General features: G+C 42.9%; 1 protein-coding gene across 5 annotated transcripts; it reads right to left on the bottom strand.

The window, feature by feature from the left end:
- Window positions 1-1,102: 1,102 nt before the first annotated feature.
- Window positions 1,103-18,216, bottom strand: LOC124121759. 5 transcript variants are annotated; one of them, XM_048396965.1, is made up of 2 exons: window positions 17,825-18,216; window positions 1,103-2,743 (listed from the first exon to the last, which is right to left on the bottom strand). In XM_048396965.1, exon 2 carries the CDS (start codon window positions 2,716-2,718, stop codon window positions 1,426-1,428), a length of 1,293 nt encoding a protein of 430 aa, XP_048252922.1. In that variant the 5' UTR covers window positions 2,719-2,743; window positions 17,825-18,216; the 3' UTR covers window positions 1,103-1,425. The 5 variants fall into 5 exon arrangements, with proteins under 5 accessions (XP_048252922.1, XP_046340774.2, XP_046340783.2 ...); XM_046484818.2 differs by having other exon boundaries at window positions 17,842-18,215; XM_046484827.2 differs by lacking the exon at window positions 17,825-18,216 and adding an exon at window positions 16,592-16,706.
- Window positions 18,217-19,009: the final 793 nt, after the last annotated feature.

Here is a 19,009-nt window from a genome sequence, read left to right as displayed (position 1 = left end):
CGGACTATGTTTTCCATAAATGTGTTAAATGGTTATGTCCTAACAGTGAAGAACACGAAGAGTGCATAAAACCCCATTTGTCTACATATATGCGTCCTGCGGTGAATCATTATTCCTCCCGCATTAAACTGAGACGCTGTAATATATCTGGAATACTGCCACGGTCTGTTAAAAGCGGCGTTAAACCCAACACACTCACACATTATTTCAGATATCTGTTAATCTGGACAATTTCTACTGTTCTTGATTGACGGGGTTTCATGTTAAATGTGTTTAAGACTGTATGACAAGAGAGATTACTTCAACTTTACAAAAGTCAACTTTCCCTTTACTTTATATCGAGCATCTCCAGCAGGTCCATACTTTGGTGTCTAAATATAACAACTTTTGCGGTACCATCGAGCATACTCTTTCTACGAAGATAATGACTCTTGCTCGAAAGTTGTTTGATATAGGGTTACAGCATTGAAGGCCTCACTAAGGAATTCAAAATATTCTATGGTAGACACGTGGAGGACATTTCCAAACTGACGCATCAGTGACAAAAATGATGTCCGATGCATTATCCCTATTTTGACGTGTACCACATGTTCCCGTGTTATTGTTTGCTTAACAATTGACGTGCCTTTGCGTGTGTCACCTTCGGGACAGGACGTCCTCACCTTTTCACAAACACCTGGCATCATCACTAGTTGATAGTGATTCAAAAACACATGTTCATTATATGGTTGGAATCGTGCAGTAGCTTATGAATATGGAAAGGGGTTTAACTTGTTTGCATGAATCTTAAGGCATTATTCCGATCTCATTTAAATCAGACCTCAGTTCCCGCTACCGCTAAACAAAGATCTGAGGACATCCCATTACGGGTCATGTCAGAACGACCTTTCATCCGACCAATCTGAGCATCGCTTACCAGATTAGGAAAGTGACAGTCGGAATATAATTTCTAATCGTGCAACCTCGAAAACTTTAACTCCGGACGATAGTTACGGGTTTAACGACTGAATCCATACAATGTAGACTATCTATTAGCCATTCCAGAATGTTCTTTTGTAATCGAGAATTTGTCAAAATATGTGGTCGTATATACTAATATATGGTCGTAGAGCTAGGATAACACCATGGATTAGAGCCACGGATGCGTTATACCGTTGCGATGTGAAGAGGTATTTATGAGAGATTTTTATTTCAAATCAATTTCTAATTCAACCTCCGAACATTGAGATAAGCTTCCGACAATGGGTGATTCAGTGATCAGTCATTCAGACCACATTTACCTATTGCAATTCACCAGCAAGCTGCAAGTCTGTGGTCCAACTGCCAACATTTTATTCTGCAATGTATCCCTTTGAGGTCACCCGTTCGGTTGTTCCATTGGGAATGCCACATACCTTACAGGCAACGGATCTTTTATAATATTTGTCAGACAATTCCAGTGTAAGTCGGAATCTGTAAATTGGGCAGGGCAACACTGTCAGGTTTAGGTTCAAGCCACAGGGGCTCAGCGTCATCTTCAGGACGAGTTCTTTCAATGAGGCTGATCAGAGCCTTCTCGTTCGTGGTCAGTCTCTCCAAGGCGCTCTTGTACAGGATGACTGTCTTGGGGTCCAGCAGACCGAACAGGTCTAGTCCCTCAATGATAAAGTGAGGCAGGTATCCCGCCTTGGCATAGTGTAAGAGTCTGTTGAGGAGAGAGAGGACACATTCCTCCAGACTGCTTCTTTGCCACCGTGGTGAGTGATCCACATGATAATCCATGTCGAACAATAGCGTTGTCTGGATCTGGTATGGTGTCAGCATCTTCAGACGCCAGTCCTTCTGGCACAGTTTGCAGACAATCTGCAGTGCTTTGGTCCTGATACCTTTGTCTGTACAGGAGATTGATCGGATGATTTCAGCCTCTTTCTGGGCCCAGCATATTCTCCATCGCATTTCTGAAGAAGCGTTTTCATCAATGTCAAACGGTTTGGACACAAGAACGGCGTTGGATTTGTATATGTGTATTGCAGGAATGATTTCTATTCTCCAACCATAGTTCTTCAGATCGTAGTATATACAGTAACGGCTATCCTTCAGAACCATCCGCAGACGCTCAAACGGTATAGACTCCTTCTGGAAAGCCTTTTTCAATATTTTGTGAAACAGGTGATACGTTTTCTTTGGTGACAGGTGGAGCCTGTCTTCTGAACGGAGATTCGAAAATTCGTCAGAATCAGTGGAGTCCCGTCTGGGTAACTGCATGACGACGTAGCCTGGATCCAGAGGCTTCAGCCTCACCTTCTTCAAAGAAAATGGCAAAAGACATGGAATTTCTTTCTCGGCTGTCGTCCATGGTGGAATGCTTTCAATGACAATTGGACGTTTAAAATCTAATTCGAATCCGCTTTTCCTGAGATGTGGAACGATCCAGTCAGTGAATTCTCGAATTTCTCGTTGAACTGTGGACATCTGGTCCTGATGAGATGTCACGTGATCATTGGTGCTGCTATCCTGAGCTAGCTTCAAAAGTGCGTCCCCTAGTTTCGTATTCTGATCTTTCTCTGTCTTCTGTCTGTGGAGCCGGGGGAGATAGATGTGGGGGAGGTCATTTGACTCAGGGTCCCCCTCAAACCTAACCCCAATGCTCTCGAGGAACTCGGCTCTTTTTCGTTGTCTCTTCGTCTCCAGGCGACGGCTGAAGGGGTAAATACTGGTTTCATACGATCGTCTCGGCATGGCTGGGATTAGTAACTGTTTGGCCCTGCAGACATATGGACATGAGATAAATCATTAACATGATGAAGGAAATAATACTTCAACTTAGAATTAATTGTCATGTCAAAACGTTTATTTTGCAAACGATTGTATATCGTAACTGCAATATCGTAACTGTAGAGATTTGCAGTATTGCGGTTAGTCTGTGTCAAATCGTAACACATGGGAAGGTGAAAAGAGATGGGGTGCGTTATTTCCACATTTGACGCTTCGTGACACAAAATAATGTCCGATGCAGTTCCCTATTTTTTACTTGAACCATATGTTACCGTTTTTTTGCTGAAGTTTTGACTTGCCTTTACAGGTGTTAGAGAACGGTAGCCGCCGGTGGGGCAGGATACACTCACCTTTACGCGAACACCTTGTATGATAACAAATTAATAGTAATTCATAAACACATGCTCATGATATAGTCGGAATCGTACAACGGGATTTCTTAAGATTATTGAAATGTTTTTGTTGCTTTTACATTTAAAGATAGCTTACTGTGTGTTCAGAAAACATACACAGATAACAGCCTCGTCATGAACTATGAGACAAGCTGTAGCCAGTGCATCAACGAGTACAGACCTCAAAACTCCGGAATAACATAAATTTACGATATTCAGAAATGTTCAGTTTCTCATTGCGTCTCATTTTTCGCAATAACAAATTGGTATGTACACGGTTTGTTCATGAAGGCGAATCTCTCTTTAAAAAAATAATATAAGCTTTCATATGAAATGATAAATCATAAAATATCAACATACAAAATTAAAAGCTAGAAAATTCGTGTACATACTTTTCGAATAGAAGAACTGAACAGTGGACAGGTGCATGACGAGGGCTGGACGGGCAGCGGTATTGATTAAGAGTCTCAGGATTTTCCGGGAGTGAAACCCGGACATATATTTGCTTGAGGCAGTGATTTTGTTGTTTTAAGAGACAGAATCATAACATTTCAGGCCATTCTTTTATCAGTTTCCCTTTCCTTGAAACCAACAATGAGATCCAAGACCAAATCAATGAGTCGAATGACACATCGCAAAAAAACTGTAACGCACTTTTCAGAAGTTGACGCTTGTTTTTATCATGTCTCGAAACAGTACACGTTATCCCAGCCCAGATACTCCCAGGGTGGAGAGACCCATTATGTTCCCGTTATTCAGTGGTTGCCAGGCAGACACAAACAGCCATGTCTATGTCACAGGACATCATGCGCATAGCGACACTTTAAGTAGGGATAATTAGGTAAAAGGTAACACGTCACTCCCCGTTGTCCCGTCGATTTCAGTCAATACCACCCTCAATATCACCCTCTCGTGTAGCTATCGGTTGTCACAAGTGTTGTTGACGCTAACATGGGATCAAATCGAACGGAAACAAAAACTCTGTCCATTGTCACGATCGCCTGTAAAGAAACTCCGAGGGAGGAATGATAATAAAAATCGGTTATAAAATCTCAAGTTCTACTTCGGTGTCTTTCTCCCATTCGGTGTTAAACCGCTCAGTAGGTCTACACCCCAGTACTGCTGTGTGTTTGGATAGCATTGAGTTTGTCAGCAGTGATTCATCTCAACTGCCGGAGAGAAAGTATACACTTGGAAATTGAATTTGACCAACAAATTACAGACAATCAAAACGTTACCAGGCTGATTTGTTTGTTTGTTTGTTGTTTAACGCCGCACTCAGCAATATTCCAGCTATGTGACGGCGGTCTGTAAATAACCGAGTCTGGATCAGACAATCCAGTGATTGACATCATGAGCATCGATCTACGTCATTGGGATACGATGACATGCATCAATCAAGTTAGCGATCCCGTTTGTCGCCTCTTACAAGCATAGTCACCTGGGTTGCTGAAGACCTATTCTAACCCTGATCTTCACGGATGAAGTCAGGCCTTATCTAGAAACTTCTGACTGACAACAACTACTACATGAGCAACAAACAACGAGCAACGCCACCCGGCTAGGACAACCCGAATGCAACTTTCTGGTTCATGAGTGAGTGAGTGAGTGAGTGAGTGAGTGAGGGAGGTAGTTTGGTTTTACGCCGCTTAGAACAGTATTCCATTTATATCACGGCGTGTAGCTCAATGTGGGAGGAAAGTCAGAAGTGATGCAGGCGTTTACCACTTTGATGAAATCCACGAGCATGGGTATGGTGCTGACAAACCTAGAAACACAATCGGGGAGATCTAGGATCATGGATATCTGACGTGACTCACCTCTGCACAGCGAACTGCTGCGAATGTTTGGTACATGAGGGGTTTGTTCTAGTCACCACAAGTGCCAGAAGAATGGAAATGATCCATAAACAATCTCCGTGTGACGGCTGTGATACATTTTGAAAACACATCGTCAGAAGAGTTACTCATTATGTTGTAATACGTCAGCACTTAGTGTACACCTTTCAAACTTCCAAGTGACGGTCGGGTAGCCTAGTGGTTAAAGCGTTCGTTCGTCACGCCGAAGACCCGGGTTCGATTCCCAACATGGGTACAATGTGTGAAGCCCATTTCTGGTGGCCACCAACGTGATATTGCTGGAATAGTGCAAACAAAACCGGCGTAAAACCATACTCATTCACTCACTCAAACTTCCAAACGTTCAAATGTGTAGTATGCTTAATAACTGTACCTTCGCTCCTCTTTCAATAAAAAAGACTGTCCGAGGGAAAAAAAAACTTTTTCAAAAGGCACGGATGCTAACAGAGCATTTATTTCACACTTATTGCACAATGACTTTCTTGAACACAATTCCCAGGCCAAACAACCATATGATTCGATAACTAATAATATGTGACTGAAACATTGCAAACGCAACCTTATATTATAACTCCCAGAAGTATTTATTGTTCCCCTATTGATGACAACCAACAGTCCAACCCTACCCTACTTCGGGATATTGTCCCCATAAAACAGCCCTCTGGAAGTTTCTGTAATGAAAATGGTAATACAACCATGTAATACTTGAACCCCCAATCTGTGAGTCTTTAGTAAGCACGTGTATACTCTTAAGCTCTTCTCACGGCAACAGGGGGCACGGGTGGCCCAGTCGTCTAAGGCGCCGCGATTCGCTGTGCAGAGTTGCGTCCCTTGGGCTCGCCAGAAACTTATGATTGTGGGTTCGAATCCCGGCTCGCCCCGATTATGTTTCTAGGTTTGTCAGCACCATACCCGTGCTCGTGGGTTTCACCGAAGTGGTAAACGTCTGAGACCTGCATCACTTCGGGCTTTCCTCCAACCTTAAGCTGACACGCCAATACTGGAATTCCAATGACTGGAATACTGTCAAAAGCGGCGTTAAACCCAACACACTCACTCACTCACTCACTCACGGCAACAAGTAGCCTGCTGCATGCAATGCTTCAATTGTCACGGGCTCCTCAAACAAACATAAATACACGTGTCCTATTCGCAGGAACCAATAAGTGGATGAGGGACGGGCAGTATTCCGGGGGGTCAGTTGCCCTGGGATCATTAACAACCATAAGTATACAGACGGTGAGCCATCAAGTAAACACGGTTGTGTAAGGGGTGGGAATATGGCGACCCTCAGACCTTATTGATTTCAAGATAACACCATGCTTGCTTGAGTGACGGATGAGGGTTCCGCGCAGGTTTAGTATTTTAGTCAATCCAGGGTGGATCTGAGGATTTAGCCCGGGAGTCCCAAAGGTAACACAGCCTGATTCACCGTGGAGGTATGTGAGTGTATTCTCTTTAGTTGGAATGAATGAGTGAGTAAGTTGAGTTTAACGCCGCTTTTAACAGTATTCCAGTTATATCATGGCGTGTCAGCTTAAAGTGGGAGGAAAGCCCGAAGTGATGCAGGTCTCGTGAAACCCACGAGCACGGGTATGGTGCTGACAAACCTAGAAACATAATCGGGGCGAACCGGGATTCGAACCTTCAATCATAGGTTTCTGGCGTGCCCAAGGGACGCAACTCTGCACAGCGAATCGCGGCGCCTTAGACGACTGGGCCCCCTGTGCCCCCCGTTGGAATGAATGAAGGAGTGACCCGACAGGAACATGCAGCTCACTTCATGATACCAGAGTGAGTGAGTGAGTGAGTGTCACGGCGGATGACACACACATTACCAAATTGTACCCATATGGGGAATCGAACCCGAGCATTCGGCGTGACGAGGGAACGCTTTAACCACTAGGCTACACCACCGCATCTCTTAAGCTGTGACAAGACGCTGGTTCTTTAAAAAGGCTAAAATATGTGGCCATTTACGGATCATTGTGTGAGACCGAGTGAGTGAGTGAGTGAGCATGGTTGAGTACGTATAGTCCAGCAATGTCATCGCTAAGGAGACCAGACACGAGCGTCATTGCATCCATGAGGGGATTCGAACCCGGGCCTTTAGCTGACGAGCGACGTTTTTACCACTAGCCTACCCCCACCGAGGGCCCAGTTGGACAAAGACACCTGGTATCATCACTATGTAATACTTGCTTGTGATATAGTCGGAATTGTACGATGGACCGCTTTCGGCAGAGAATTAAGAATTTCGAAAAGGTTTTGTACAATTTATCGCATCGCGTAAGTTACTGAGTGAGTTGGTCAGTATAGTTATACGCCCGTGTTAGCAATATGTCAACGTGGGAGAAAGGGAATGGAATGTACCCATGGAGAGAATCGAAGCATGGTCATTTGGCGTGACGAGCACACGATGCACGAGGATCCACGTCATCGCAGCGACGTTAATCGTCAGTCATGGTCATGCATACGTTTAAAGGAAAAGGGATAAATCAACTATTATATTCAAATTTACGAAGACCAGTCGTTTAAGGCGCCGCGATTCGCTGTACAGAGTTGCGTCCCTTGGGCACGCCAGAAACCTATTATTGTGGGTTCGAATCCTGGTTCGCCCCGATTATGTTTCTAGGTTTGTCAGCACCATACCCGTGCTCGTGGGTTTCATCGAAGTGGTAAACGTTTGAGACCTGCATCGCTATGGGGTTTCCTCCCACATTAAGCTGACACGCCGTGATATAACTGTGCCGTCAAAAGCGGCGTTAAACCCAACTCACTCACTCGCACTCATCCCGTACTGATTTTTGAGAGTTCTCACTTGAGACAGGCAAACTGATGCTCAACCGCCAATGCTCGAACACCGATATGTTCTCGTAATGGATACGAGATACCGGGACAGACGAGGATACTAAAATGGGCCCTACAAATGAAATTGATCAAGTGTAGCACACGCAAATCGTTTAATGACCAGGCGTTTCTATCGACAAGAATCTATAAACGTCTTAATTCTGTAACCGGAGATTAATGCTATTTAACATTCAACTTCTCGTCATCGTTCAGCGGAGATAAGTAGTGTGATATGGATTTTCCATAATTATTCCTCCATGGACAGTGAGTAATTGCAGCGTCTATCACCCACAGGCAACCCATGTCATGGACGATGCGAGGCGTGGCGAAACTTTTTGTAATCGTTAGGCCAATTCCCAAAGGTTTCGCCTGACACCAAACATCGTTGTCACTGCACGGTCACGAATAGTGTGAATAGTGTGAAACGACTCAACAATATGGCGTTCTCTGTTTGAATCGCTGGCTTAGTAAGTCATTGCCTGGTTATTGTGGAAGGAAGGAAGCGTGTCGAACTGTACACGACAATAGAGCTATTTGGGGTACAACATATCTTATCGGGTTGAAATTCGATCGAAAAAAAAATGCAGAATATTTTGCCAGGGCATAGTGTAAGAATTCGGTTAATGTCGTGCAAATACGACTGTTTAATAAATCAGGTCGCAATACAATGTGGTATGAAAAATTCGGTTGCTTGTATAAACTTGATAAACTGCATTCTGACAGGTAGTATAATAGCTGAATAGTGTCTTTAGACAATGTCGCACCATTTTCGTAGTTTAACAAACATAAGACGTGGGCGTTGATATTGTGACACTTGAAATCAAGGTAGAATGTTATTGTGACAAGAAGTCATTTCGGGAATATGCGTGAAACGTTTAATTTCCGATAGACACCTAGTTCCGCCCATGACACAACTGACCTGGTGAGACTTAGACAACTGGAAACTTGGCAGCTGTGTCACAGGCGTGACATCTGGTTATATTGTGTGACAGATGAGACATCAGGTTACATTGTGTGACAGACAAGACATCAGGTTACATTGTGTCACAGATGAGACATCAGGTTATATTGTGTGACAGATGAGACATCAGGTTATATTGTGTGACAGATGAGACATCAGGTTATATTGTGTCACAGACAAGACATCAGGTTATATTGTGTGACAGATGAGACATCTGGTTACATTGTGTCACAGACAAGACATCAGGTTACATTGTGTCACAGACAAGACATCAGGTTATATTGTGTCACAGACAAGACATCAGGTTATATTGTGTCACAGACAAGACATTAGGTTACATTGGGTCACAGATGAGACATCTGGTTACATTGTGTCACAGACAAGACATCAGGTTATATTGTGTCACAGACAAGACATCAGGTTATATTGTGTGACAGATGAGACATCAGGTTACATTGTGTCACAGACAAGACATCTGGTTACATTGTGTCACAGACGAAACATCAGGTTATATTGTGTCACAGACAAGACATCAGGTTACATTGTGTCACAGACAAGACATCAGGTTACATTGTTCCACAGACAAGACATCTGGTTACATTGTGTCACAGACAAGACATCAGGTTATATTGTGTGACAGACAAGACATCAGGTTATATTGTGTCACAGACAAGACATCATGTTACATTGTGTCACAGACGAGACATCAGGTTATATTGTGTCACAGACAAGACATCAGGTTATATTGTGTCACAGACAAGACATCAGGTTACATTTTGTCACAGACAAGACATCAGGTTATATTGTGTCACAGACAAGACATCAGGTTATATTGTGTCACAGACAAGACATCTGGTTATATTGTGTGGCAGACGAGACATCAGGTTACATTGTGTCACAGACAAGACATCAGGTTACATTGTGTGACAGACAAGACATCAGGTTACATTGTGTCACAGACAAGACATCAGGTTATATTGTGTGACAGACAAAACATCATGTTATATTGTGTGACAGACGAGACATCAAGTTACATTGTGTCACAGACAAGACATCAGGTTACATTGTGTCACAGACGTGACATCTGGTTACATTGTGTCACAGACAAGACATCAGGTTACATTGTGTCACAGACAAGACATCAGGTTACATTGTGTCACAGACAAGACATCTGGTTACATTGTGTCACAGACAAGACATCATGTTACATTGTGTCACAGACAAGACATATGGTTACATTGTGTAACAGACAAGACATCAGGTTACATTGTGTCACAGACAAGACATCAGGTTACATTGTGTCACAGACGAGACATCAGGTTACATTGTGTCACAGACAAGACATCAGGTTACATTGTGTCACAGACAAGACATCTGGTTACATTGTGTCACAGACAAGACATCATGTTACATTGTGTCACAGACGAGACATCAGGTTACATTGTGTCACAGACAAGACATCAGGTTACATTGTGTCACAGACAAGACATCTGGTTACATTGTGTCACAGACAAGACATCATGTTACATTGTGTCACAGACAAGACATATGGTTACATTGTGTCACAGACGAGACATCTGGTTACATTGTGTCACAGACGAGACATCAGGTTATATTGTGTCACAGACAAGACATCAGGTTACATTGTGTCACAGACGAGACATCTGGTTACATTGTGTCACAGACAAGACATCTGGTTACATTGTGTCACAGACGAGACATCAGGTTATATTGTGTCACAGACAAGACATCTGGTTACATTGTGTCACAGACAAGACATCATGTTACATTGTGTCACAGACAAGACATATGGTTACATTGTGTCACAGACGAGACATCAGGTTACATTGTGTCACAGACAAGACATCAGGTTACATTGTGTCACAGACAAGACATCTGGTTACATTGTGTCACAGACAAGACATCATGTTACATTGTGTCACAGACAAGACATATGGTTACATTGTGTCACAGACGAGACATCTGGTTACATTGTGTCACAGACGAGACATCAGGTTATATTGTGTCACAGACAAGACATCAGGTTACATTGTGTCACAGACGAGACATCTGGTTACATTGTGTCACAGACAAGACATCTGGTTACATTGTGTCACAGACGAGACATCAGGTTACATTGTGTCACAGACAAGACATCAGGTTACATTGTGTCGCAGACAAGACATCAGGTTATATTGTGTCACAGACAAGACATCAGGTTACATTGTGTAACAGACAAGACATCAGGTTATATTGTGTCACAGACAAGACATCATGTTACATTGTGTCACAGACGAGACATCATGTTACATTGTGTCACAGACAAGACATCAGGTTACATTGTGTAACATACAAGACATCAGGTTACATTGTGTCACAGACAAGACATCAGGTTATATTGTGTCACAGATGAGACATCAGGTTATATTGTGTCACAGATGAGACATCAGGTTATATTGTGTCACAGACAAGACATCAGGTTATATTGTGTCACAGACAAGACATCAGGTTATATTGTGTCACAGATGAGACATCAGGTTATATTGTGTCACAGACAAGATATCAGGTTATATTGTGTCACAGACAAGACATCAGGTTACATTGTGTAACAGACAAGACATTATGTTACATTGTGTAACATACAAGACATCAGGTTACATTGTGTCACAGACAAGACATCAGGTTATATTGTGTCACAGACGAGACATCTGGTTATATTGTGTCACGGACGAGACATCTGGTTACATTGTGTCACGGACGAGACATCTGGTTACATTGTGTCACAGACAAGACATCAGGTTACATTGTGTCACAGACAAGACATCAGGTTACATTGTGTCACAGACAAGACATCAGGTTACATTTTGTCACAGACAAGACATCAGGTTACATTGTGTCACAGACAAGACATCAGGTTACATTGTGTCACAGGCAAGACATCAGGTTATATTGTGTGACAGATAAGGCAGGTGGTTACATTGTGTCACACAGACTAGACAGTGGGTCAGATTGTGTCAGATAGATTTGACAGATGTTCACATTGTGTCACATAGCCGAATCATCTGGTTACATTGTGTCACAGACGAGACAGCTGATAACATTGTGTCGCAGAGACTAGATAGCTGTCACATTTGATCACATAGACGTGATAGCTGGTAACAGTGTGTCACAGAGACTAGACAGCTGTCACATTTTATCACATAATTTTGATAGTTGGTTACATTGTGTCACAGAGACTAGATAGCTGTCACATTTTATCACATAGACTTGATACCTGGCTACTCTGTGTCACATAGACTAGAAAGATGGTCACATTGTGTCACAAACGAGACAGTTGGTTACATTGTGTCACACCTACGAGACAGATGGTCACGTTGTGTCACGCAGACTAGAAAGATGGTAACATTGTGTCACAAATGAGACAATTGGTTACATTGTGTCACACCTACGAGACAGATGGTCACATTGTGTCACACAGACTAGAAAGATGGTCCCTTTGTGTCACATAGGTTTAAGTGGTCACGTTGTGTCACAGAGACTTGAAAGCTGGTTATACTGTGTCAAGGACACATGGGAGCCGGGCACAGATGACAGTTACCGTTAATTACTCTTATACACGAGGCCAAACACAAGCACAATTTGTGTTCTTTTCGCTACGGCCAACCTTGACATCTACTGCACACGAACCACCGGTGGCCACTTATATCCAGAGGTGAATGTAAGCACGCGATTGTCTAATTCACGGATATTGATTATGGTAATCAAGCGTCTATCCTATAACGTTCTATCGTGAATGTGCATATTTCGGGATAAATCCTTTGGGTTAAGTATGTCAAAATGATGATAAAAAACATGCTAATACGTTAGGGGATAATACATTCACGACAACCAACAGTCAGCATGGCGGCGAGTTTGATGTTTATTTCTAAAACTAGAGAACCCCTAGAGCCAAAGTAGATCTGAAACATTATCAAGACCCGAATACACACTTTTAGTTTGAATACCAGCGTCTTTATTGTTTGTACCGACGTTCCGGGGTTACTTCTCCTTCAACAGGTGAATCATGTTAAAGTAAGCCCAAAATAAGTAGGTAGCCCTCAAACGTCGTTACAAAGAATAGGGAAGCTGGTATCCATAAAAAGTGTCATGTTTTCAAGCTTCTCGATCTTCTAAATACCTATCAAAGACTAGACATGGAGACAGCTTCAATATAACTGAAACATCACTCGACAGGCAGCTAGTTACAGTCTCTGAGCTAGCGGTAGGACACGCAGTTGGGCATGTTTGGCCTCTGGCTGACGTCATCTACCGGTGACAGCCTTCCTAGGTCGGTACTGAACATCTCAGGTCGTAGGTAATCTGGCATCTGGTCCAATACAAAGGTAACACAGATGACAGATTCCTACAGGCCAACCAGGACGTGTCATAATGAGAGGTTGTAACTGGCTGCGTATCGGTCGGAAAAATACACACACACCATATTTATCAATAAAAGTAAAACAAAAGACATCAGATCATCCTAAATGATATGAATAGGAACAACCACAAAACATGGACATCGAAAATACAACAAAACGTTAAGCCTCAGTCTGTAAACAAATACAGAGAACGTGATCCAATATAAGGAGGATCCTTAGCCTGACTGAGCCAAGGTGATGTTCTACATTAACTGAAGAAGGTGAGGTGAGGTGAAATTGGGTTTAACGTCGCGTCAAAGATTATTGAATCTATATAGCGACGTGCATGCACGTGTATGTGTGACTGCTTGTACTGGTCCGGACTGATGCCGATTTATAGTACTAGTCCACTGAGATACCATGCCGCAGTTTAACATGAATACCCCACTCAGACACAGTATACTGACTCCGAGCCGACCAGTCCTTGTTTTAGCCCCTTAATGCCGAGCGCCAGACAGGTTAACAACAAGTACCATCTCTTAACGTCTTTTGGTATGACGCGGCTGGGGATCGAACCCCGGAACTTCAGCTCTCCGGGCGGACGCTCTACCACTAGACCACGGAGGCGGTCAACTGGTGAAGGAAGTTAATAAAACTTGCACTCAACAGTTTCAATAGAATGCTAGACAATCAACACAATATGACTTTAACTTGTGATATAGGATATACACAGTTGTCCCCAGGAAGGTGGACAATAACTGACGGGTGCAATAATGCAATCTTTATGTAAACTGGATTAATCTCACCACTAGGACAATATTGGGGACGATGTTTACCCATGTAATTTATCTAATCCATGTAATTTATCCTTATCTTCTTCCTGTGGGTAAAGATACTTATTTACCACTTCAGTAATATGAACACCCCGTGGAAGACGAGAGTGCAAAGGGTTGGTTAAGCCAAGATCACAGCCCTGTGTACCCTATGACTGATTGCGAAGGAAAAAAAGAACAGTTTTTATCGTGAAGCTGTCAGATACTTATACAATGCATAAAATCTCTGCGGTGCGTTGGACTCTAAGCAATATGGTCGTGTTATTGAATTTGTAAGAGGCATTCCGCGATATAATAAAATCTCTAGGCGCAGATATAACAATATTTATTAATATATTTTAATCTTCTTATCCTCTGGGAAGGCCAGGTAAACACAAAAGTAAACAGCGGCCGTCTCTATAGCCCGTATCGTATGACAGAGCTGCTAAAGCTCCCATGACAAGATAGTTATTCTGAAGAGTTAGAATAAGAAATATCATTTTAACGAGTTTTAAGAAGTCAATGAATGAGTTTTAATTTTACAAGAGTGAAATAGTGAACACGCCTGTGCAATGGTACTTCACTGATACAGATATAATGATGGCATTTCTGTCAATTTACAAACTTATACCATACATGTACTTTTGCGTGACACATACAGTGAAAGATTACACTGGTACTGTTGCTGGAAACTGATGCTGAACCTAAGAAGTCACACGTCAATACCTCAGGGTCCAACTAATACTGCATTGACACATTGATGCAGTGTTGACAGTCAGATCAGAGACAGTAATGTCAAGTTAAACCAGAGATAAGTCGTGTAGTATCCAGTCAGACCAGAGATAAGTCGTGTAGTGATAAGTCGTGTAGTGTCTAGTCAAACCAGAGATAAGTCGTGTAGTGTCCAGTCAGACTAGAGAAAAGTCGTGTAGTGTCCAGTTAAATCAGAGAAAAGTCGTGAAGTGTCCAGTCAAACCAGAGATAAGCCATGTAGTGATAAGTCGTGTAGTGTCTAGTCAAACCAGAGATAAGTCGTGTAGTGTCCAGTTAAATCAGAGATAAGTCGTGTTGTGTCCAGTCAAACCAGAGAAAAGTCGTGTAGTGTCCAATCAAACCAGAGATAAGTCGTGTAGTGATAAGTCGTGTAGTGTCCAGTCAGACCAGAGATAAGTCGTGTAGTGATAAGTCGTGTAGTGTCTAGTCAAACCAGAGATAAGTCGTGTAGTGTCCAGTCAGACTAGAGAAAAGTCGTGTAGTGTCCAGTTAAATCAGAGAAAAGTCGTGAAGTGTCCAGTCAAACCAGAGATAAGCCATGTAGTGATAAGTCGTGTAGTGTCTAGTCAAACCAGAGATAAGTCGTGTAGTGTCCAGTTAAATCAGAGATAAGTCGTGTAGTGTCCAGTCAGACCAGAGATAAGTCGTGTAGTGTCCAGTCAAACCAGAGATAAGTCGTGTAGTGATAAGTCGTGTAGTGTCCAATCAAACCAGAGAAAAGTCGTGTAGTGTCCAGTCAAACCAGAGATAAGTCGTGTAGTGTCCAGTCAGACCTGAGATAAACCGTGTAGTGATAAGTCGTGTAGTGATAAGTCGTGTTGTGTCCAGTCAGACCAGAGATAAGTCGTGTAGTGTCCAGTCAGACCTGAGATAAACCGTGTAGTGATAAGTCGTGTTGCGTCCAGTCAGACCAGAGATAAGTCGTGTAGTGATAAGTCGTGTAGTGTCCAGTCAGACCAGAGATAAGTCGTGTTGCGTCCAGTCAGACCAGAGATAAGTCGTGTAGTGTCCAGTCAGACCAGAGATAAGTCGTGTTGCGTCCAGTCAGACCAGAGATAAGTCGTGTAGTGTCCAGTCAGACCAGAGATAAGTCGTGTTGTGTCCAGTCAGACCAGAGATAAGTCGTGTTGTGTCCAGTCAGACCAGAGATAAGTCGTGTTGTGTCCAGTCAGACCAGAGATAAGTCGTGTAGTGTCCAGTCAGACCAGAGATAAGTCGTGTTGTGTCCAGTCAGACCAGAGATAAGTCGTGTTGTGTCCAGTCAAACCAGAGATAAGTCGTGTAGTGTCCAGTCAAACCAGAGATAAGCCGTGTAGTGATAAGTCGTGTTGCGTCCAGTCAGACCAGAGATAAGTCGTGTAGTGTCCAGTCAGACCTGAGATAAACCGTGTAGTGTCCAATCAAACCAGAGAAAAGTCGTGTAGTGTCCAGCCAAACCAGAGAAAAGTCGTGCAGTGCCCAGTCAAACCAGTGATAAGTCGTGTTGTATCCTGCAGACCAGAGATAAGTCGTGTATTGTCCAGTCAAATCAGAGATAAGCCGTGTAGTGTCCAGTCAGACCAGAGATAAGTCGTGTAGTGTCCAGTCAGACCAGGTGCAAGTCAGTGTATATTGTCTAGTCAGACCAGGTACAAGTCAGTGTATATTATCTAGTCATACCAGGGACAAGTCAGTGTATATTATCTAGTCAGAACAGGGACAAGTGAGTGTATATTGTCTAGTCAGACCAGGGACAAGTCAGTGTAGTGTCCGGTCAGAAACAAATCACCATGTGTCAGGAAGTAAGTCTTACCTGAGCCAGGTGCTCTCTCAGTATCATGAAACATCAGAAGGAGAGTAAGTGACAGTCGTTCTCTGGTTCTCTCACCAGGTGTTGTAAATCCCCCACTACGCCAACAGACCACCGGACATTCTAGCCGCGCCTTTCTCGTATCGCCGCGCGAGACAGACTCAAATTAAAGTCGGCTTATTTGAGAAAAGTCTACATGTCAATATTTTCCCATAATCGAGGATTTCTATAATCTTTTATACACTACCATATTGAGGAAATGTCGGCCTATTGTCGTCAACAATGCTTACTTTCGGTTAAAATACCTACATAGAAATGCAGGTCGGGTGTATTACAAAGCAAAACTGATTAATATCAATGGTATTACAATGCAGTTTCATTTCTTCATTGCGTGTGAGTCTGTGGAAGGTGGTGCTGTGAAAGTGTCCCCTGTCACGCAATCCTGGAAGCACCGTGTAGACGTAGGGTGGGGGTGGGGATAGTGTGTGTGTGTGTGTGGGGGGGGGGGGGGGGGGGGGGTATTTGGTCAGCGTTAATAATATTCTGTATAAGTGGCATAACTTGAGAACCCACACAAATCCCAGTCTTCAAAATGTATTGCTTCCATTATATGTATTTATTGCCACGTGAATGGCCACTGCATTGTTAGTATAAGATTACAAAGGTGTATGTTAGACACTTATATATGTGTAGACATTACCATCGGCGACACGATAGAGTATGAACACTACGTATTTCATCCTTACTAAGTATATAAGTAAATAAAACCGTTCACATTTAAAACATCACGAACTACTTACAGACACACAAAATACAAACAAAACAAGGAATGATTCAAGCTGAAACACACACCTCCTTCGTTATATCCATATTTCATAAAATATTACACAGTAAACTACGTTTATAACGAACACGCTTATTAAGAACCGACGGGTATAACGAACGTATTGTTTGGTCCCGGCAATTTGTTATATATATGCGGTACATATGCTTATAACGAACTACGGTTATAACGAACTAACATTAGTGGTCCCTTTGAGTTCGTCATAACCGTAGTTTACCGTACTTGAATCCAACTTTACACTTTATTATGAGACAATTATTGCCATAGAACGATCATATTTCGACAACGCTTCAATTATTACACAGTATCTCTGACACGTGCAAATACATCATCACCGTGCCTCATGATGTCAAACAGAACTCAAACATGACAAAGAACATGTAAATACACACCGAACAACACTATTTACCTGCCAACGTGTTATCGTCCACTGCGTTTAAGGTTTCCTCTCAGTGTTTGCTGCCGATGCATACTTCGATCTGGAAATTAATGCAGTGTGGCTTGTCAAGACTGCCGGCGTCACACGTCGCCTACAGCATGACAACGACACCGCCTCCGGCGTGACATCTCAAACTGCGTGAAGAGAGTGTATGTGTCACTCTGCCCCACAGCAAGACCTGTGTGCACCAGATCACACAAGATAAATCACATGTTCTGTCAACCCCGGCCACCCTGCCGGTCACTAGCTGTCATTAATACCAGTGGCACTCATAGTTTCAACTCCAATACTCCTGTCAGCGCGTGTTATATCTATAATGAAATATGCCTTTTGAAAAGCTTCTCGCAGTGTGTATTGTACACGGGCATATTAACTTCAGCAGTGCTGTGGTCGCCAGGGGACCAGTTCCGTTATTCATATCATTGATACTTGTGTGTATTTATGATAATTTATCTTTCAGTGAAAGGTTTGTTATTGACAAGGGAAATAATTAAAGTAATATATCATATGTTTATGACAGTGTTATCCTTTTATATGACACACGTGACACTCTGTGATGCACGTGGTATACTTCAAGATATCGGCATTGTTAAAGAGCGAGTGAGTGAATAGGGTTTAACGCCGCCTTTAACGGTATTCAAATCATATCACGGCCTGCAGCTTAATGTGGGAGGAAAGCCCGAAGTGATGCAGGTCTCAGACGTTTACCACTTCGGTGAAACTTACGAGCACGGGTATGGTGCTGACAAACCTAGAAACAAGATCGAGGCGAACCGGGATGCGAACCCACAATCATAGGTTTCTGGCGTGCCCAAGGGACGCAACTCTGCACAGCGAATCGCGGCGCCTTAGACGACTGGGCCACCCCCACTATTAAAAACTTCTCACCCGAGTCAATCATCGTTATCAGAGCTCTCCTGATGTGGAGTTGTCACTTCCAATTCAAAGTAATCCAGGCTGACTTCCCTCTTACCTAGCAGTCTATTAAGGCGCGCAATTTACCATTCTTTGTCATTAAAAGTCTCCCGTTGTGTTGCAAAACGAATAGATTTCTTAAACGTTTTTCTTTACTCTTCTTCATTCTCTGTATCAGTAATGTAAGTCTAATTTAACCCAGTGAAAACGGATGGCCTCGTCG

This window comes from Haliotis rufescens, unplaced genomic scaffold (assembly GCF_023055435.1).
Source record: "Haliotis rufescens isolate VD_foot unplaced genomic scaffold, xgHalRufe1.0.p SCAF_16, whole genome shotgun sequence".
NCBI lineage: Eukaryota > Metazoa > Mollusca > Gastropoda > Lepetellida > Haliotidae > Haliotis > Haliotis rufescens.
This window is presented reverse-complemented; position numbering and strand designations above follow the sequence as displayed.